This window comes from Schistocerca gregaria, chromosome X (assembly GCF_023897955.1).
Source record: "Schistocerca gregaria isolate iqSchGreg1 chromosome X, iqSchGreg1.2, whole genome shotgun sequence".
NCBI classification, from domain to species: Eukaryota; Metazoa; Arthropoda; class Insecta; order Orthoptera; family Acrididae; genus Schistocerca; species Schistocerca gregaria.
This window is the reverse complement of record NC_064931.1, coordinates 514,855,202-514,878,365: the sequence shown is the minus strand read 5'-3', so window position 1 is coordinate 514,878,365 and position 23,164 is coordinate 514,855,202. Positions and strand designations below refer to the sequence as shown.

At 38.7% G+C, this 23,164-nt stretch overlaps 1 protein-coding gene across 7 annotated transcripts in view; it reads right to left on the bottom strand.

Annotated features, from left to right (window-relative positions):
• Positions 1–17,480: 17,480 nt before the first annotated feature.
• LOC126299523 (uncharacterized) overlaps positions 17,481–23,164 on the bottom strand; it is a 204,364-nt gene continuing 198,680 nt past the window's right edge. For all 7 annotated transcript variants that reach the window (XM_049991498.1, XM_049991497.1, XM_049991492.1 and 4 more), the window contains one exon: positions 17,481–21,323. In XM_049991498.1, coding sequence (XP_049847455.1) covers positions 21,228–21,323 — 96 coding nt within the window. In that variant the 3' untranslated portion in view covers positions 17,481–21,227. The remainder of the gene's footprint in view (positions 21,324–23,164) is intronic.

The window sequence follows — 23,164 nt, the reverse complement described above, 5'->3', positions numbered from 1 at the left end:
CAAACTGCCAACCACTCAGATTCTACCATTGTGTTACCATCTTCGTGTGACAGCTCTTTGTCATGCTGTTCAATCCACGCTGGCTCCTTGCTGCCTTCGGTCACACTCCCTCGTCTGTCAGCTGATCGCCCGAGGTTGTTGCCTGCGCAGTCCAGTGTACCTGCCACCGCCCTCTTTGGAGGCCATGGCTTTCCCACACCTCCCTGCCTCCCTACCATTGCTCGTACAGGTGCCACCCAAGAATTCACAACACATGTACACCCTGATGACATACGTAAATTATCTGTTGTCGTAGATGGCGATACGGTATGTGTGGTACTCAAGTGTGACAATGTTGGGGGAGGAAGTGCAGAAACTCGTGTGGTGTGCCGCTTTAAATTGAGCACAAGTGCTGCGTATGGCAATTTTCGTGCCTTTGTTAGGCCTTCTGGCAAGGTGATTCTTCGCCTGTCTGCTGACGAAGTGCTACACCTCAACTCCAGGACAGGATGTCATCTTCAGCCGCCAGCGTCGCTTGCTGACTTCGCTGTCGATATACCAGGTTTCACCCCCCAGTCTCCTAGCAGTCGACCGCTTCCGCCTGACGCGGAAGAACTGTACGTTACCTTCTTAACCCCCCCCCCCCTCCCCCTTTCACTCCATACTGTGCGAGAGGGGGAGGGGGGCTTTGTGGCGTAGAGCGCCATTAATATCGATATCGATATTTGATTTGTTCAGTGTATAAGTGTGCTATCTTTGAGGAGAGGGCTTTGGGAGGATGTTGGCCGCTAACAGGGGTTAGCCTCCGGACTTGTACCTGTGTAGAAGCGAAGTGCTAATAAATCTGTATCTGAGAGAATTCTAGTTGCTTACCTACAACTATATCCTATTCCCTCACATTCAATAGGGTGTTAAATTTTTATTATACCCTAATTAAAAAGAAGAGAAGCACATTCAAGGAATTATCCGAATGGGATGGAAATTGATAGATGTGATGTATGTGAACAGACAAACAAATTATTACAATTTTAGAAAAATTTAAGGGAAAGAGCTTCACAAATGAAGCAAGTCTTGGTCTCCATCTGGCCCTTAAGCAAGCAGTTATTCAGCTTGGCACTGATTGATAGTATTGTTAAAAGCCTTCCTGAGGGATATCATGAAAAATTCTATCCAAGTGCTGTATTAGATCTTCAAAATCCTGAGCTTGTTGGAGGGCCTTGTCCCTAATGCTCTAAATGTTCTCATTTGGGGAGAGATCCAGTGGCCTTGCTGGCCGAGGTAGGATTTGGCAAGCACAAATACAAGCAATAAAAGCTCTTACTCTGTGTGGGAAGACATTATCGTGCTGAAATGTAAGCCCAGGAAAGCTGGCTGAGAAGGATAACAAAATGGGGTGTAGAACATCATCAACATTCTGCTGTGATACAAGTGTACCGTGGGTGACAATCAAAGGTGTCCTGCGATGAAAAGAAATGGCACCTCAAACCATCACTTCCGACTGTCAGGCCGTATGGTGGATGTCAGTCAGGTTGATACTTCACTGTTGTCTGGGGCATCTCCAGGTACATCTTCAGCTTAGACTCTCACTTATAGGAGTAGGATTGTCTTTAGGGATGAGTCTCATTTCAAAATGAGTGCTATTGACCAATGAAGGCGTCTCTGGAGGTTCTCTGGACAGTGGTGGGATACCAACCTGACTGTCACCTGCCATACATCCAGACAACCTGGAATTATGCTCTGGGGTGACATTTCTTTTCATAGCAAGACCTCTCACAGCCTAGGTGTATGCTGACAATATTCTACACCGTTTTGTTGCTCTTCTTGACAAGCCATCCTGGGCTTAAATTTCAGCAAGATAATGCTCACCTGCACACAGTGTGATTTTCTACTGCTTTATTCGTGCTTACCATTGTCTGCTTTGGCCAGAAAATATGCTGGATCTCTTCCCAATTGAGAGCATTTGGAGCATTAGGGGCAGGGTTCTCCAATGAGCTTGGGATTTTGACGATCTAATGCACCAACTTGCCAGAATTTGGCATGATGTCACTCAGGAGGGCATCCAACAACACTGTCAGTCAGTGCCAAGCAAAACAACTGCTTACTTTAGCGCCAGAGGTAGACCGATGCATTACTGACTTGCTCAGTTTGTGAAGCTCTTTAACTCAAAAAAATAATCCAATTTTTCTGAAATTGTAATCATTTGTTTGTCTGTACACATACATCAAATCTATTGATAGAGTGTATTTTTGTATGAAGGCTGCAGTTATTTCAAATATATCATAACAATACATAATCAGATCAGTAATTACCAAGCAGAATTACGTCACAGGAATGTTTCAGGAAGATGCTATAGGAATTAAAAAGAAAAAAATGGAGCCATATTATTCTTGGATTAACGTTTTCATTTTGTTACACTTATTGGGAGTGTCGAATTTACACACAGATTACAGGAAATATATGTTTACTGTTATATCAGTGTTACTGAAGTGGTAACAGCAATATGTCATGAGATGTGATATTATATTCTGAGATTATAGTCTATAGTCTATAGTTTGTCTAAGTAAACACCATTTTGAACAACTATTTTTAAATAGATTTTGTGATCTGAATAAGATGTATTTATTGTACGTACAGAGAACTACATTTCTCTTTCTGATTAAAATAATAATAATAACCTATATTTGTCCATATTAACTTTACAGTCTTTGACAGTGTCAGTTTTTTGTGCATTTATAACAATGATATCATATGTAAAGTAGCACATTATATACTGTTATATAAACATTTACTCCCACTAGTATACTGCAGTATATAATAGTAGAACTATCTGTATTGCACCTCAGATTTCTTTAAGTGGGTATAAACATCTTTCACATAACAACTGTTTCAACTTGCCCTTAGAAAGATTGCCGTGGAATTGTTTTATATTATTTGGCAACTTATTTCAGAACTGTGTCCCAGTTTCAAGAGGCCTGTAATCTGTAGCTCTTTTATTAGCCAGTATCTTATGATAGTCACATCTGGTTTCTGTATTGTAATTGTGGATGTCTCTGTTCATTACATGTATTTCATCATTATCTTTCACAATCATTATAGTCTTAAGGACATACAATGAATACGATCAGCAAATTATAATTTTCGAAGTAGTCCCTACAGAGCTGGAATTTGCTTATATTAGCAATTATCCTAACTGCTCTCTTTTGAAGCCTTAAAATCCTATCCATATAAGACTGTGGGCTCCCCACCCCAAACCTCAATCCCATATTGCAAATGTAAGTGGATTCAACTGTAGTACACTTGTTTAAAGACAGGGGGGATATTATATCTGCAAGATGTTTCAGTAAGTAAATATTACTAGAAACCTTTTTACAGGTGCAGGTGATATGTCCTTTCCATGTGAGATGTTCATCAATCAAAATACCTAAAAACTCATGTTTATCAGCTGTTTCAAACGTAGAGGGTAATTGAATATGAGTATTATTATAATTCAACAAGAACTTTATTTCTACAGTCTTGTCCTTATTCAGTGTAAGTTTATTCATCATTTCAAAGTTTTCTTAATTGCTTTGAAATACTAGCTGCTCAGTAAGGCCCCAGCTAATAAATGATGTGTCATCAGCATAGTTCCATAGTTTTGAGTTTTGTGGCTGTGTTATGTCATTAATATATACAAGAAATGAGAATGGCCTAAGTATACTTCCCTGTGGGACTCCACAGTTGAGAGTTGTGTATGCTGATTTTAAATGCTCTCTTAGTGGTTCAGGCTTATAGCTGAACAATCTTGAGGCTGTATGTGGGTATAGGTTGTTCATTGTTTTCCTGTCTTCTTCAGGCGTATAAATTTGTAGTGTCAGTGCACAATTGCAAAAATGCCACACATTTCTTAAGTGTAATTTGTAATTTTAGATGTGTTTTACACATTTCTTCTTTTACTCTTTCACTCTTTTTAAAAACTATTTTTGTGTTAAATTTGTCTTTGTAGCACATTTATTACAACATAAGTCAATAATATACTCTGATTATCCTGAAGCATCAACATATCATCAGTTTGGTAATGGAGGGAAGTGTGTGAGATAAAAATTGTAGAGGAGTGCTGAGGGTTGACAAAAGCAAACAGGATCAGAATGGATGTAGGTTGCAACACCTATGCAGAGTTGAAAGTGTTGTGTACATAGTTCCGCGTAGTCACCGCGTACACAACTTTCCCACTAGAGCGCGCCCCGCTAAGCACAACAGCGCAGGCGCAGCACTCGTCCATCTCTGCACTGTGAGATGGCGCTGTCATAGAGATGGACCAAATTCTGCTTCCGCCGATCCGCATGTTAATATCTAACGCAGCCAATGAGATTGCTGCTAACATAGAACCTTTTCTCCTCGTGGATCACACTCACACAGTGATACCTGAACACGCGAGGCATTATAACGAGTGTACAGACCTCTGGTTAGTCAGTTTGCATTTTGTCTGCACCAGTCTGCATTTGTCTGTACCAGTCTATAGTAAGTTTCAGTCTGCACCTGAAAAGATTATCATATTCCTTTAATAGCCATGAAGTGAAATGAATACACACTTTGTCAAGTATCAGAGATTAGGGAGAATAAGATTAACATACCAAGATCAAAGGAACTTCGGATAGTCAATTGTAAACAGCATCCAGAATCAAGTTACGTAATATCTATGCCTTTTTAATATTTTAATAAATGTGTGTGAAAATTAATCAAGTTCTGTTTAAAGTTGGTCACCATCAATCTGCTACTCTAAGCGTGCATGTGGCATTTCTATTGTCTGACCTAACGGCAGAAGATAAATACGCCACAATAAGACCACGAGACATATTGCTGACACTCGCCTATTTCGTTAGAGCAACAAGTCAAATAATCTGATGGTGTGTGTACCGAAGATCTTGCCGTACGCACACCACAAAAGGCTTGCGCAGGATAGATTAGTGTGGAGAGCTGCATCAAACCAACCTTTAGACTGAAGACCACCACCACCACAACAACAAATAAATTAGTAGCAAATAGTCTTAAGACAAATTAATAGATTGTATAAAAGAGAACACGTCTACATTTGCAGCCCGAAACCCAGCTTATGGTGTGTGGCGGAAGGTACTTCTGGTACCAGTGTCCCCTCCCCCTACCACCCCACCCCCCCTTTCCTGTTCCATTCATGAATGGTGCATGGGAAAAATGATTGTCTGTAAAGCACCATATGACATCCAGTTTCTCTAATTTCCTTGTCATGATCATTTCAAAAGTGGTATGTAATATCTAGCCCGACTCTTCTCGGAATGTGAGCTCTCGAAATCTCAACTGTAAACCTCTCCTTATGTGATGTACAGTACAACACCCCTCCTGTAGCATCTGCCACAGGGGGAATTATCTTTTTTTTAAGCTGTATATTTTCAAATTGTTTACAAAACAACCTTATCCTCTTCAAAATACTCTCCATTACAACCAGTATGTTTCCAAACCAGTGCTTCCATTGTTCGAAACATTTTTTGTAGTCATCTTTAGAAATGACTGACAGCTCCTCCCCTGATTTTTTTCTTGATTTCTTCAATGTTGTCAAATCAGTGTCCTTTCATGCCCCTTTTCAAGCGTGGAAATGAGAGAAGGTCGCACAGAGCCACGTCAGGTGAGCAAGCTGCACGGGGCAGCAGAACCATGCCACTGTTGGCCAAAAACTGTCTAACAGAGATAATTGTGTGTGCAGGTGCATTTTCATGGTGGAAGAACCAGTGTCCTGTCTGCCACAAATCAGATCTTTTTTGATGAACACTGTTGTGCAATGTTCTTAAAACTTCCAGATAAATGATGTGGTTGGTGGTCTGACCTGAGAGAGCAGAATCTAAATGAACTACACCCTTTGGCATCAAAAAAGCAAATCAACATTATTTTGATGTTTGATTTGACTTGAAATTTTTTCTGGGCAGGATGACAATGACATCTTCCATTGCCTTAACTGTTGCTTTGTTCCTGGGTTGTAACCGTAGTACAATGACTCATCACCAGTAATGACCTTTGACAGAAAATCTGGATCAGTTTCAAGTTGTTGTTTCAAAGCACGACATGTTTCAACTTGACATTCCTTTTGATTGTCGGTCAGAACCCGAGGAACAAACTTGGCAGCAACCCTTTTCATTTCCAAATCTTCCATTAAAATTTGCTGATTTGAGATTTGAGCTCCAAGATAACCCACTATGCTGTGACAGTTGATTAATTGTCTGTTGACAATCTGTGAGCACAAGCTCTCAAGTTTTTTCAATGTTTTCATTGATCTGGGCAGTTGATGGATGTCTAGAATGAGGTTTATCCTCAATCGACCTGTCGCCATACGGGGAGTGGCCGTATGGTTAGAGGCGCCATGTCATGACTCAGGCGGTGCCTCTATGCCAGAGGTTCCCTCAGGCATGGGTACGTGTGTTGTCCTTAGCACAAGTTAGTTTAAGGTGGTTTAAGTAGTGTGTAAGTCTAGGGACCGACGATCTCAGCAGTTTGGTAGCTTAGGAATTCACACATTTGAACATTTTTTAACAAACCACTCATACAATTGAGTTTTTCCCATAGTGTGATTTTGGTAAGATGTTTTCAACATTAAAACAGTGTCAGCAGCATTTTTACTGAGTAGAAAACAAAATTTCACAGCTGCATGTTGTTCACTTAAACTTGCCATAGTAAAAAATGAAACACAAACAAAACAGCGCTAGTAAAAACAACCACTGCAGATGAACAGAACAAGCCAGGTCAACAACACAGATGGCACTGAACTGGCAATGAGCTGTGCTATACACACCTAGCAACAAAAATGTGCACTACACAAGCTCTGCCTACGGCAATGTTATTCTGATTTTTTTGGGTACCCGCTCGTAAATGCTCCCATGAATAAATATGCCTCCCTTTATTGAATTTTCTCTCTCTCTCCTATTAATCCTACTTAGTAAGTCTTCTAGACAGATGAACAGTACTCAAGAATAGGTCAAATATGTGTTTTGTAAGCGACTTCTTTCATGGATGAGTTACATTTTGTCAAGATTCTCCTAGTGAATCTCCATGTGGCATCTGCTTCTCTTGATATTTGTTTTATGTTGTCATTCCACTTTATGTTGCTTCGGACAGTTACTCTTATGTATTTTTTGACAGTTATTGTTTCTAGAGATTCGTCGTCAATAGTTTAATCTAACAATATTAGATCTGTTTTTCTTTATATGCAAGATACATTACATTTATTTACATTCAGGGTTGACAGTACTCAGTAGAACTCAAGAATAGGTTGAACGTGTGTTTTGTAACCCACTTCTTTCGTGGATGAGTTACATTTTGTCAAGATTCTCCCTACAACAATCATCAACCCTTTTTCAGGTCTTCCCACATTTCACCACAGCCTTTTGGCATTGTAACCTTCTTATGGACAACAGCATTGTCCATGAATAGCCTCATGGGATCTTCAACACGATTCACTATACCACTGATATAAGTTGAAAATACTAATGGCCTTGTAACACTCCCTTGGAGTACTTCTGAAATTATCTTTAAATTTGTCAATCATGATGAAATTCCTAGTGAAAGTGAGAACATTAACAGAAAATGTGCCAACAAGGTTACTAATAAAATATAGAGTGCTTCACATGCAGTGCAAATGTTGTGTCCAGTATTATGTGCAAACCAAAACCAGAGGAGCGGGCACCTATCATGGTGATGCTCTGGGCCATTCCTCAGACCCTGGCAAATGTAATATCAGTTGTAGCTGCAATAGACAACTTAAGGGTAGCCTTGGAAAAAAGTCCTAGAAAATCATTGCACTGTTTGGCACTTCAGACTGGTGCGTCAGTAACTTCTGCACAAACTCAAGCTGACATTTTACAAAATAATGGCAGTGCATTCAGGTATTGTTGCTCAATGTTCACAGTGAAATTGGCTATTGCAGTCTGTGAATGATGGAGACATTGATCCTGAAATGCTGTTTTTTTTTTTCTTGGAACGTAGCAGCATTTATATGGGTACATTAATTCCCAAAGAATCAATGGTGGAATTACAAAGAGCCTCCATGTGATGTGAACATGAATAACTGGACCAATCTTTTTCATTGTGTGCACCTGGATTACTTGCCTACACATCTTATAACATCTGCCAAAGATAAAAGTCTGGTAGATTTATAGATGGGAAAGAGGACAGTCAACTATCACATCATCAGAAACATGTCGTAATACTTACATAAGTTAACTGGTAATGTGTACTGTTGCATTGTCCTGCATGAGATAACCATAGGTGTTTTCATTGGTCATTAGTTCTGTCAAAAAAAGGTTGCAATATATTGTTCACATACCTGTCAGAAGTTGCAGTTTCATGGAAACAGATCTGGTACAGTGATTTGTGTTGCACTAACTGTACACCACACTCATGATTAACATCATGCAGAGACTTTTGATGTAACTGATCAGGAATTTCAGAACAGCAGTGCCAATTCTGCTGCGTGTTTACGTACCCAATAAATGCTTCGTCAGAAGAAAAGAGCATTTCATGATCAATCTGTCCATTGTACACAGACTGCAATAGACAGTTGCTGTACTGACACTGAGCAGCAGTACTGGAATTGGTCACACAACCATTACTTTGCAAGGTTTCAGGTTGAGTCTGTGCACAGTTATGCAAGCATATCCTACTGACATACCAATTAAAGTGCTAACTGGTGCAATGGTTTTATTGAACTTCCTTCTGAGCCAGCTCCTATCTCATTTAGTTTTGCGAAAACCAATACAGCGTGTGAAGAATGGCTCAGAGAATCGGCAACAGTTGCAGTTGGCCTCCCTGGTATCAGTTCCCACATGAAAGTAGGCAAAACACTTGTGTCGTATGTGAAACACCCTGTATTTGACATACATATGAAAAAGTGCTAGTGATCACACACTCTTGCATTTTAATGCCTTACTAGGACGTATTTCACAAATGAGGGCAGTGTGAATGTGAGTACTCAGTGGTTGAAGACTATGCACCAGAACACTGTCAACATTATTTTGTTGAGAATAGTTTTAGTAATTAACTTCAATACGCATGTACTTTACTTGCAAATATAAGAGTTTGTGAAGAATGCTCTGATGGTGTTACAGTGGTTCTCTACTGGTTTCATCTGTTTCTAGATTACAGTGTCATTTGTATAATAAGCCCTTAATATAACGTGGTACCAATATGGGCATGCAGTCTAATTTGTGTACATACTTAATGGACCAATAGAGTAAAAAACAAATTTTGTGGAAAATTAAATATGCCAGTTATGATACTGATGGAGTCTGATTTCCATCTAATCCATTTGAATTTCAACTCAATTGATTATGAAATTCCATAGGAGAAAAATAATTAAAAATTAAGTGACAATAGAAACTATTAGAGTGAAATTTTTACTATGTTCAAAAATGGTGTTTACAAAATTTCTTCCATTTTTAATATTATGATCTTGTGCTGACTGAATTTAATTTTTAGTAATTTCATCACATTAGGATTCTGTTTGCAAAATTTTGATTTATCCTCCCATTTTGTAGTTTCAGTAATGAATTTGAGAGACATGTCTAACCAGAAAGAAGTGTGTTTACGTTGTCTTGTCAGTTGTCTAATGAGAAAGTAAAAGTATATTCTGAAGTTAAGGACAAATTCTTCATGTCACGAAAGACATGCCAATCACAGATTATTTTGATGATTTTTTCACAAATCAAATATGCAAAAAATAATTAACAACTTGGTTTTTGTCGCAGAGAATGGAAAAGGAAGGAAACACCAACAATGTTGGCATGTCCCGCAGTAAGTACAAGTGCGAATCAAAAGGTAATGTGTGTTAAGTTTACATGAACTGGACTGAAAAATGTTAAAGGTTTACACTACTACTAGACCTGCTTTTCAGAATATGGACTAAGTCTCTGGACACATCGCTCCTAGCATTGCATGAGTTTCAAAAATGTTCTGTTCTTAGGGTTCTGTGAGAAGGCATATAACCACTATTGTCCGAACTGTGACATCAGCACTCAACTTTATATCGCTCACCCAAGGCGTTCTTTAACAGCTGGAGATTTGCTACCAGAAAACTGTCTGTTCCAGTACATAATGACATGGACCTTTATTGCAGATCATATCACTTTGAATTTTTTGTGATAGAGAAGTGGCCTGCTTTGATTTGGATATGCACTGTTATGCCAGGGATCTACCACCAGTCATTGTCCCCACTGTGAAGTATGGTAGGTAGCTGTGTAATGGTTTGAATGACTGAGGCATACTGTCATCTTTGTGGTCATCTGCCTGGTTCATCAGCAACCAGTGGACATAGGATTTTGCAGTGTGCAGTTCTCCATGCACATTATGTATGTCATCTAAAATAATGTTTAGTTCAGTTATTTGTCAATCTCTGACTATCATATGAAACAGGTCAGTTTTACACACACACACACACACACTTCTATTATTAATTTGCTATCTATTAAATTCTTTACATGGTTGGGTAAATAATCAAAGATTTCTCTAGATGGCCTTACTCCCCTCTGTAGTACATGAACTGCTAGTGGAGGATAGTTAAGTAATTTCTCCTTCTACTATTATACTTATGAATATAATTACCATTTTCAAATTGTGATTGATCGTTGATAAGCTTCATAAGGATATGAATGTACTGTGAGGCTGTTGTCACTACACCCAGTTTTTAAACAATTTTCTATGACAGTTTATGAACCGAACACCACATATTATCATTGTTACATACTTCTGTGCAACAGACACTTTCTTCTTCAATAGCAAGTTTCCACAGAATACGATGCCATAATACATTGGTGAATGAAGGCAAGACAAGTAAGTTAACTTTTTGACATTTTCACCTCTAAAATCCAAGTTTCCCTAATGCAAAAGTTGTACGGAGTAGTCCTGCTTTTTGGATATATGATAGCATTTTATTTATACCCAACAAAAATACCCAATATCAATGAATTTTGCAGTCCCTCACAATTGCCTTTACAGTGTTTTGTCCACACCTAGACAGTTGTATCCTATATTATCTTTGCTCAGTAAATACTTCAACAGCTGTTGCTGTACCTCAAGCTACGATTAGTGACACTGTGGTCTCAGCTACAAGCTTCTTCACAATCACATGGTGGTAAATATTATTAAATTTAAATCTGCTCCCACAATTAAAAAAATAAAATGTTCAAACATTTTAGATTATCTGGGGCAGTGGGAACATTACTCAAAATAAATGGTACTGTTTTTTAAATGTTGTGACGAATCTCATCTGCAAAATATAGCAATGGTTATCACTGGATGTTATGTTGCACTTTGAAATATCTTTTGCATCTGGAGTTCCCTAAAATTAATATTACATGCTACCTTTCAGTGGCAATATGAAACTTGAGCTACCTGCTGAACATGGTGAAACTCTTGGTTGACCATGTAAGTTAATAAGTTCCACAAAGCTCTTATCCACTACAAAAAGCTGTATGTAAATGAGATTACTGGTTTTCTGCCTTGTTTATTATCTTCTTTTATTAGATTCTTGTGTGACAGAATAGAAGTCATTATAAAATATACACAACTAGGTGAATCTTACAATGTTATTGCCAATTTACTGACACCATGTCTTGGGAAAGATCACACAATTTTACTTGACTGAAGCCCAGAACTTTCCCCATGGTTGTACAATAAGGCAACTAACATTATTGACTCTCGCTCTGTCTCTCTCTTGAAGGAAAAGAAGGAAGGGGTTGGGGACAGAATAAATATATCATAAATGTAGACTATAATAATAAGAAAAAGTTATATTTTATAAATTTCACCATAGTTAATGGTGTGCCAAAAATTGGTGTGGCTGATCTCATGTCATCACCAGATAGAGTCATGGGGGGAGAGGAGATTTGGGGGGGGGGGGGGGGGGGACAGAGGGGGATTGTTACACAATGATAACATTGAAGGTGAAACATGAAGCTGATGAGAAACAATATATTGGTGAAATGTTACCCGGTTCAATAAAATAAGGACAAAATGATCAAAAGATACAAGAAGTTTTCATTTATTTTCCTTGCATTGCCTATACAGTAAGGAAAGCCTTCCTCCATTTGAAGGCTGGTCTCAACACCACAGTACAACTCTGCATTTTTCACATTAACAAATCATTGCAAGGTGAAATAAGTAGCAAGTAACAGAAAAAACTGTAGGACTGCGTGCAAATTAAATCCTCTGCTGACTGATTCCTAGATTTGCACCAGAACTGGCTCTAGAGAGAGAGAGAGAGAGAGAGAGAGAGAGAGAGAGAGAGAGAGAGAGAGAGAGAGAGAGAGAGAGAGAGAGAGAGAGAGGGGGGGGGGGGGGGGGGGGGGGGCGTTAACTGTCCAACTGCTCAGGGTGGCAGGTATTTGGAGCAATGGTTCCATAAGAATTAATCAAATATGACAATGAAAGTTTTGCAAAAGTGAAGAAGTTTGAGAATAAGTTGGAAGTACAAATCATACATTAAATGTAGTGTCTTACTGGGAAATATCTGTGGTATTTTGAAACAGATGACAAATGAAGGGTTGAGTTGCATGTCCATCTTTCAAAATGGCAACAGTTGCTACATGTAATGTTTCCAACTCAGTTTCTACCATGCACCTACACAACCTGTGACAAGCCCCCTACAGAAGCAAAAAGCTTCATAATAAAGAGCCGGCCGCTGGTGGCTGAGCGGATCTGGCGCTACAGTCTGGAACCGTGCGACCGCTACGGTCGCAGGTTCGAATCCTGCCTCGGGCATGGATGTGTGTGTTGTCCTTAGGTTAGTTAGGTTCAAGTAGTTCTAAGTTATAGGGGACTTATGACCTCAGCAGTTGAGTCCCATAGTGCTCAGAGCCATTTGAACCATTTATTTCATAATAAAGAAATAAAGATAAATTTCAATGTATGATGGCCTAACACAGCAACCTTAAAGACCTATAGCAGTATTGCCCTGAGAAAAACTTTGTAATAAATAGATAAATGAGTAAAACATGCACTGTCTGTCACATGACAGTCTTTTCAAGTGAGGCATTGTGATTAAACAGCATTTACACATTGAAAGATGCATGGTATTCTTCTCCCAGTACCACCTCACCTTTGGATCTGCCATTTATGTTACTGTTCTTCACACCATGCAACTCTACATTAATTTTTTTCTGCCTTGTCTTTAACTTCTGTTGAGTTTTTCCTCATTCCTAAGTCTTCCTTGGTATTGTAGCCATAATCAGTACATATTAATATATCAAGATCATGCAGAAGAAACCTATCAAACCTTATTTTGGAGCTGAAGCAGAAAAGATCAACAGATACAAGTAGTTTACATTTTGGTGTATTTCACACTGATGCATTCGCCCAACTTTATTAAGGATTTAACTTTTACTTTTCACTGCAATAAATGACAGAACTTTCCAAACTGCTTGTTTTGAGCTGTAAATCATGGTCATTGCATGTCAGAAAGACCACCTTCTCGATATCTGACCATAGAAATTTTTCCTTTACATACTACAGACACATTAAGCACACTGGTGATCCACACATTTTTTTCAACAAATAAAGCATCAAAGTTTATCACTCACTGCCACCTTCCACTCTGAACAGCAGATGCAGTGAAATATAGCCAACAGTACATTTTACTCAACTACACTGGCTGCTACAGTCTCATGACACAATTCTTGTGTCTGGTACTTTGGAACTCATAAGAGCATGGCTTTGCACCAATATTAAATCTAGCCTTAACAATTTTGTTAACACAATTGGTGACAGTGGCAATTGGGAAAAACAGTTTTTGAAGCCTAAACTGTAGCTGATGTCAGCATTGGGCCAGGTGCAACTGTATGGGATCGCAACCCTTGTCAACCGAACATAGGTTGTTGAATGTTTAGGCTGGTATTACACTATCAAATTTCTTTGTCCAATATCTTTGTCAAAGATATTTGATAGTGTAATAAGGAAGTTTGACAAATGTCGTCCAATATTTGATCAAATCTAGGGCAAGGCCGTATATTTGACCAAAGAAATCGCCTGTCTTCTGTTCACTGCAATGCGAAATGTTACCACGCGGAGCGCCAGCATCGCTGGAGCGTTCTGTCATCTTTTGTGTTTGTAAACATGGCTGCTAAATATAGTTGGTGTGTGGCGTCTACCACAAAATTAATTGAAATGTATGGGGCGAATGAGGCAATTTACAATGTGAGGCACCCTGATTACAAAAACAGATTACGAAGACTGGAGAGCTATAAAAATATAGCAGAGATCATTAGCCGTGACATACGGCCTGGATGTACGGCCGAGGCCATAAAGAGGAAGATAAATGGCCTCCACACTAGCTACTCGTACAAGAAAGCACAAGTACGTATTGACATATTCATTTATATTTATTTATGGAAGTAAAGTTTACATGTCATACAAATGATTAGCATTAATTTGTTCACTGCAGCGACTTTAAGCATACAATAATTTTTACGTAACCTACAAGTAGTTTAAATTATTTTCATTACTAATATTGCAGATGCATAAAAGCAAAAGTGGAGCCAGTGCACAGGCGGCGTACACACCACAAGTGTACTGGTTTCAAATGCTCAAATTTCTCGACCAAGCAACCGAGGCAGACGAGAGTGTGTGTAATATAGAGAGCATGGAAAGTGAGAGTGAATGTGCCACACCGACATTTGAGGAAATGTTTGAGGTATGTACATTTGTTTACATTTTATGTTACTAAATGTGATTGTCTTGCCAGGGCAGTTTCCCAGCGAGATTGTAAAATGTCTAAGTATTCCCTAACTGCTCTCCCGTGTACTGAACGTCCAGAAGCAGCTTGGCAAGCTATTGGTTCCTTTCGCTGTAGGTCCTCAGTGCTTTGTGTCTCAAGATAAGTGCAGTCTCCTACTATGGCAGACACAGTTTCCTGACAAGTGTACAAGTGTTTTCTTCTCTCAGTTAACAAGTTGTGCAATGTGCAGGCAGCCAGTGTTATAGTGGTAACTTTTTCAGGAGGCAGATTAATGGTAGTAAGAAAAATCCTGAAACGACTTGCAAGAATGCCAAAACTGCTCTCCACTAATCTCCTCCCTCGTGACAGACGGTAATTGAAAACCTTTTCTTCTTTTGTGATCCCTTTTAAGGGGTATGGCTTCATAATGTTATAACTGAGAGGAAAAGCGTCACCTGCCAGTACTACCATTGGAGTTGTAATGTGTGTGTTCCCAAGCTTCCTGCTTTCAGGAATGTTGAGCATAGATCGGTCAATGAGACACTCACGTAGTTTGCTTTTTGAAAACACTCCAGCATCACCAACACGCCCATTAGTTCCTACATCTACATACAAAAATTTGTAGGAAGCATCTACCATGGCAAATAAAATGATACTGTTGAAGGATTTATAATTGAAAAAATGAGATCCACTAGGTTGTGGACATTTGATACGAATGTGCTTTCCGTCCATTGCTCCTATAGTGTTATAACAGTTCCACTTCTTCTCGAAATCCTCTGCAATTTGCTCCCACTCTCCTCTGCTTGTGGGTACCTGTAAATAAATAAGCTTTATGTATGTGCAAGGAAGTACGTAACTAATGGCTTTTATCTTTTATTTATAGCATGAGATGCAAGAGCCTGTCGCATGTAGCGAGGCACAGCCACAGCCCCAGCGTCAAGAGCGGCCTCCCACTAAAAGGAGGAAAGTCACGCCAGACGTGGCAACAAATGTCATGGAGGCGGCCAGCAGAACACTTAAGGCTATGGCTGATGCTGCCAGAACCATGCCTGTCCATGAAGACCGCTACAGCACCCTTGGCGCCCACATCGCAGCAGAACTGCGTGAAATGGAGAAAGCGGGCGGCAGGGAATACACCACTGCCACTATGCACGGTCTGGAGCAGACATTAATGGACAGGTGGGATTTTCTGCATGCGACAGCCCGTGCACAACCGTCGACCTTTGGATATATACAGGCTGCCTTGCAACAGGCTGGAATAGAGGAAGAGGATTCTATTCTTTAAATATGTATGCATATCTTCGTAATCTGTTTTTATAATCCTCACATTGTAAAGCGTCTCATCCGCTTCGTACATCTCTATTAATTTTGTGGTATCACACATCAATTGTAATTTGATATGTAACTAAAATAAAATAACAATTTATCTTCATGGACATAAAGTGTATAGAACATTTATTTACCTTCAGACAATGGTCTTTTAGTGCTTTATAAATTGCTTCACACGTTTCAGGTATTATTTTACTTAATGTGCATTGTGGAATTCGAGTGCTGTACTGTAAGCTAGAGTAACTTTCTCCTGTAGCAAGGAATCGAAGTGTTACAGTGAGCCTGTCTTCTGCAGATATAGCAGTTCTTAGATGAGTATTGTGTTTTGAGATATGAGGAATCACTTCACTGAGAACATACTGAAAAGTATGCTCATCCATTCGCAAGAAATTTATGTACGATTTGACGTCTTCCACTATTAGCTCACGTAACAAGTTTTACTTTTTTCGTCTTGGCGTGAAACTCACGGCTTCACCCAGGTACGTGCCTCCCCCCCTCCCCCCCCCCCCCCCCCCCCCCCCCCCCCGCTTCTGTATCACATGTGCACACACAGCAATTGTGGCACAAGCAGCTGCTGCTGTGGTTAAAAATAACAATTTGTTTTTGTCCGCCATCTTGAACTTTGACGAAAACTTTGATGACAGTATAATACCCCGTCTAGCGCTACGTCAAAGATCTTTGTCAAATATATTGGACGGATGACATCTTTGATCAAATCTTTGACAAAGAAATTTGATAGTGTAATACCGGCCTTAGCCACGTCTACACCAGACATGGTGTACTTCACCGAACGTATTTCCTCAGTTTTGCTTTTCTTGATGCAGTGCTGCCGGTGTGGAGACAGCTTTTGAATTTCAACAAAGTCATGCAGGATTTCACTGACACCAAAGCAAAGAAAATCTATTATACTTTTTGCAAGAGAAGTGAAGTTACAACTGTTTTTGTAGCAGTAAATTGCTGCTTTTGACTGCTGTTTTCTTTTAAAAGGAAATGTGAATATCAAGAGTAGTAGGCAAGCATGGCATGAAATCACCTATGCTACTCATACACATCTGGCCAAAGACATTTTTTGTATTTCAAATACTGTTTAATGATTCATTAATATGTAATAACCATATTATCATCATTTTTATGCAACAGATTTCAGCTAATTACCCAGAGGAACAATATACTGCAATTTGTAGTCACAAAGAGAACTTTTACATAATTTGTGTACGCTGCAGCACGCAATGTACTTAACAGATCAAACTGAAATTATAGCTTCATTTCTAAAACTAGATGTTGCTTCACAGCACACAATTATTATGCAATACTGTCAAGATTACTCTTACTAAATCTGTACTCAATCATATGACACTCTGGACAGCAACTTCGTTTTTTTAAAATTTTACATGGTCATATTGACATCTGGTTACAGAACTTCATAACAGATGTATTGGGTTAAAAACAAGAGATAATTCCATAACCGTTTAAGTTTTTGGAATAACCATTCAAGGACTCCATTCTTTATTTTTTCCAGTTTCTCTCTGACATGTGAAAAAGTAACAAAACTTCACATGAAAAGTTGTGTATAGAAAAGAAATTTTTTTATAATGCCAGAAAACATTAGTGGTAAATATTTGTTTTGCATTCACATCAAATTACTTTGTTGTAAACATTACAATAAAGGTTCTTCAATAAAATAAATTTGTGAACAACTTTACACAAATGATAAAAAGTTTATTTGGTGCAGCTGTTCAACATGTCTTTGTTACAGATACTTCCTGTAGGATTCAATTCCAGACTAAAAATACCAGTATCTCTCTCTCTCTCTCTCTCTCTCTCTCTCTCTCTCTCTCTCTCTCTCTCTCTCTCTCTCTCACACACACACACACACACACAAACTTTTAAGACATTTCAAACATTCAATTACAATAACTTTCAACACAGAAATTTAAACTACTTCCATAAGAGTGGTAATTTCCCTTACTGGGATAGTACAGCAATATAAAACAGTATAACAAAGTTTTATGTTGTAACAGGTTTTTGTAAAACATTTAAGCTAGACTTTGATAGGAACTGAACATAACTCGGCACTTTCATGTAAAAATTTCAGAAAAGGGGAAAAAAGAATTGTTTCACTGTGAGCTGAGTTCTGTACTTTTTCAAAATAATTAAATTGAGTAATTGCAATATTGTCCCCCAGGTGTGCTGCAGTAAACAACCTAAGTGTAAAACGGTAACAAAAATTAGTACAGAGCAGACAATTCAACTGATATATTCTATGTTGTATATACTTGTTTACCACTGTGTTTCCTGTCTAATATCACAATTCTAAAACATAAGAATTATGGTAAACTTCTGCACTTATACTTACTGACTACTCATTTTGCTTTATTATCAAATAAAAGCTAACACAAATTTTATATTTGCAAGACAATCTTATAGTCCTCTAAGACATAACAATCCATACATCCTAACAACAATATTGCTTTTATGTAGCTACACATTTTTGACGATGTGAATACAAAACAATCATGTCAATTTCAAACCTCAGTATTTGTATCACTAAAATATATCTATCAAACATTTGTGCTACAAGTAACAGTTTTAACATCAGGAAATTTTAATACTGACACCCCTGCCACAATTCAAATTTCTCAAACATGAATGAAATAGATAAGGATAGCTGTACTCTCACATTGGTAATCGTCTTAACATACAGGGAAAACCTTAAGACACAAGAAGATCCATTTTATCAATTACATCAAACACATTCAACAGTTGTTATGAAGAACAGTAATGAACACAAATTATGAGAGTGAAAGGAAATCACTATTATGCTATAATTCATTCATGATACTTAAGTTATAAATGAAGATTAGAGTTTAATGACCTGTTGATTATGAGATTGGATAATTAAACAAGGTTTTTGACAAGTTATTTTACAGAATTTTTTTGGTATAATTAGTATTCTTTTTTATCTCTCTACATATTCAAACAAGTACAGTTTCTTAATGGTACTATGTACCTTTTTCTAATGGCATCTGAGGGCTCATTAAGGAAGTTTGTTGAGAATATGTTTATACAAAAGCTGGGAAATGGTGAAACTTAAGAGCCAAGTGCTGTTTCATACTGATATATCTAAAGCAATGGCGAAGAGCTGAAACTGGAAAACAAAAACGTTAAGAAAATAAGAGTGTGGGAAGACAACAGAATAAAATTAGGAAGAGAGACAGGAATGAAGTGAAGGATGATGAAAAGGAAGAAAGATTAAGGATACTATGGAAAACCAATGTCTTACCACAGTACCTATTCTCTCACTAGGAAAAGATAAAGCAACAAAGAAAAATGTAGCACAGAGCAACAGGACTGAGTGCAGGAACATATGGTTCAGTAGTTCAAGATCATGATATTTGCAGCGACCTACTCAATTTGCATCAAATCCTTTGAAAATTTCCAGGTGCTCGGCTATTCTGACAACCCCCCCCCCCCTTCCCCCCATCTCTCCTCCCCATGATTCTTTTTTTGTGCACTTGACTGCAAAGAGTCAAGTTTCCATTACCTCTTATTGTGGTCCATTTTTTATGAGTACATGCTATTTTATCAATGTCATTCATGTTTATCTTTCGCTTTCTGTTTTCCTCTTTAGAAATTTATAAAGCATACTATATGATTGTTCAACATTTATATCAGCCTTTAAAACATCAGTACAACAACTGGTAGGGCGGTATAGTATATATTTTCATTTTTTACACCACAGTGGTCACATCAATTGTGAAAGATATGCTTAGATGGAAAAGTGTGTACATGTTTCATTAGCTCAGATACATATCTTTAAGTATTTGAATTACTGTAAATAAATCATTTTACGTTATTGGAACTGACAAAATATGAGACAAAAGAATTTAAGATTTAACAAAATCCTCTTTATACAAGCAACATTTAAGAAAACTTTTCATTGGTGCTAGAGAACTCTCTACGTAAGTTAGAGCAAAGCCTGATAAGTAACCAGATAATATCCGTCATGTGACTTCCCGTGCACACTAAAATATTAGCCAATGAAACTACATAGAAAATATCAAACATTAAAAATTTCAGCTTATGAAGAGCATAGTTCTTTTGAAGTCAAGACAACAAAACTGAGTAACACAGTGGTCTTAAATCTTAACACACAGTACTTCATAACAGACTGACACACACACTGAAAGGAATGTTTCAAAAGGAGTTTTGGAACAGCACCAAAGCAACTGGTACTGGACAAAATAAAATGCTATTTACTGTTTGCCACTGACTGAACGAATATTCTGACAATAGTTTAATTTTTGGTCACTATGTTAACCACAAAAAAACACAGAACTGTTACAATTGTTTCCATCTGTACACTTGCTGCATGCTTCAATGTAACTTAACTAAATCATTGACTGTTCTCTGACAATGTACCTCCTTTGTCAACTGTTTATAGAACATCTCTTTTCACATACTCTCCACAACTAAAACTTGTTTGTCAGAAGCTCTGTTACACCTAAAATTCATCTGTTTTAAGCTTTGCCATATTACAAACTTGTCATACACTAGGTAATACTTAAAACTGAGTTGTTACCAACTTGTATGAGGAAAGACAACATCTACTGACACCCAATTCAATGTCTGTAAACAATCTTGTATTTACAACTCCCATTTCCCAAGAAACAATTTTGATACGAAAAAATCTAGTGCCAGCTTGGGTAGCAAGGGAGTCTCAACTGAAATTCAATCTTTCATAAAAAGCAGTCAATTCATATGTGCCTCAGTTGTTTTTACGTGGTCCAACAATACTGTATCAAGTATTTCTGGTACTCCCAGACTGAAAGCTTACAGCACCATTACCCTATGAACTTACCGGGTGCATGCTGCACACGAGCATCTTTTCTTCATTTGGATGGCTTGAATGTAGTATGTTCACCTCATTACATACACTGTACTTAGCCTCAGAAGAAAAGATCAATATTAATCAACTCCAAGTGCAAAACATGAAACCTATACTTGCCTGACACTTATAGCTATACTTTAGGTACTGTATTATAAAGTATGGATCACTGCATTTTGTTGACTTTAAATAACACAGCGATACAGCATTTCATTACATTTACCAGGCATCACAATTATTTTCATGCTTCAAAAATCTGGCAATTATATGTAGTTAAGATTAATGCCACATTTGTTATATTCCTGAATAAACAATTATGCTAGTGTTTCAAGTTCCCTTTTTTGAAGCTGGTCCTTCACGAAGTCGCTTTTGTTGCTCCAGAAGTCTCTCGAGTGGGGATGGGCCTGGTCCTGACCACAATGACTGCAACACAAAATTGGCAATTGAGTGTTAAGAATACCTTTCCCCTCAGAATACTTACATTATACAGGAGTTTAAGTATATCTACATCGATACACTGCAAATCACATTTAAGTGCCTGGCAAAGGGTTCATTAAACCACCTTCCTGAGAGACAATCTCCACTCCTTCCAAATTAATAATATAAGCATAGACCAGATGTGGCTTGAATTAAGAGAGAAAGTATCAGCAGCAATTGAGAGACTTATACCAAATAAATTAACACAGGATGGAGCTGATCCTCCTTGGTACACAAAACAGGTCAGAACACTGTTGCAAAAACAACAGAACAAACATGCCAAATCTAAACAGACACAAAATCCCAAAGACTGGCGATCTTTTACAGAAGCTCGAAATTTAGTGCGAACTTCAATGTGAGATGCCTGTAACAGTTTCCCCATTGAAACTTTCTCCCGAAACGTGGCAGAAAATCCAAAGAGATTCAGGTCGTATGTAAAGTATGTTAGCAGCAAGAAACAATCAATGCCTTCTATAATGAGATTCTCACTCTGCAGCGGAGTGTGCGCTGATATGAAACTTCCTGGCAGATTAAAACTGTGTGCCCGACCGAGACTCGAACTCGGGACCTTTGCCTTTCGCGGGCAAGTGCTCTACCATCTGAGCTACCGAAGCACGACTCACGCCCGGTACTCACAGCTTTACTTCTGCCAGTATCTGTCTCCTACCTTCCAAACTTTACAGAAGCTCTCCTGCGAAACTTGCAGAACTAGCACTCCTGAAAGAAAGGATATTGCGGAGACATGGCTTAGCCACAGCCTGGGGGATGTTTCCAGAATGAGATTTTCACTCTGCAGCGGAGTGTGTGCTGATATGAAACTTCCTGGCAGTTTTAATCTGGGATTGGGTGTGGCACAGGGATAGACTAGGATGTTGTGGAGGTTGGGAGGGTGATGGAACAGTGCTTTAGGAAGAGTGGGAAGGATCTTTGGTAGGATGTCCTTCATTTCAGGGTATGGTGGGGGGCGGGTGGGGGGGGGGGGGGGGGGGAGGGACACTTCTTTGTAGCTGGTTCTTGAGAGTGGTGAGAGGAGTGAGAGTGTGTAGTGACATGGCATGGGAAATCTGTTTGCAGACTAGGTCTGGGGGATAGTGCCTGTCTGTGAAAGCCTTTGCGAAACCTTCAGCATACTGGACGAGGGAGTTCTCGTCACTGCAAATATGCTGTCCCAGGGTAGCCAAGCTGTAGGGGAGGGATTTTATGGCATGGAAGGGATGGAAATTGTAAATATGCAGGTGTTGTTGGGGTGTTTATTTAATGTGGACAAAGGTGTGGCTCGAGCCATCAGAGATAATGTCAACATCCTACCTCCCCCACAGCCAGCCTTGTCCTGCCATCATCTATTACCTGCATGCTCTGCCAGGAAATGTTGACGACTCTGCCCCCATCCATATCCTACTATCCCTTTCTCTCCCCACCCAAATCTGGTTCCTGCTTCCGATAGACACTACACCATTTCATTCTGGCTGGAGATAGTGGTCGTGTGTGTGTGTGTGTGTGTGTGTGTGTGTGTTGTGTGTGTGTGTGTGTGTGTGTGCGGGCGGGGCGCACGACATTAAAAAAACTCTAGGCAGAAGGCTACCTTCATTTACATACCAAGACAGAAATTCTACGGTACATGCTAAGATCTACAAACTGATGATTAAATTTGGACTGGAAACTTATGCAACACATTACATCTCTATTTTCTTATCCTACTATTATCAATCTTCAATTATTGATTCACAACTGCACTCAGTATTGACTCTCTGGGAATCAACTTGTACAAACCACCAAGAATCTCCATG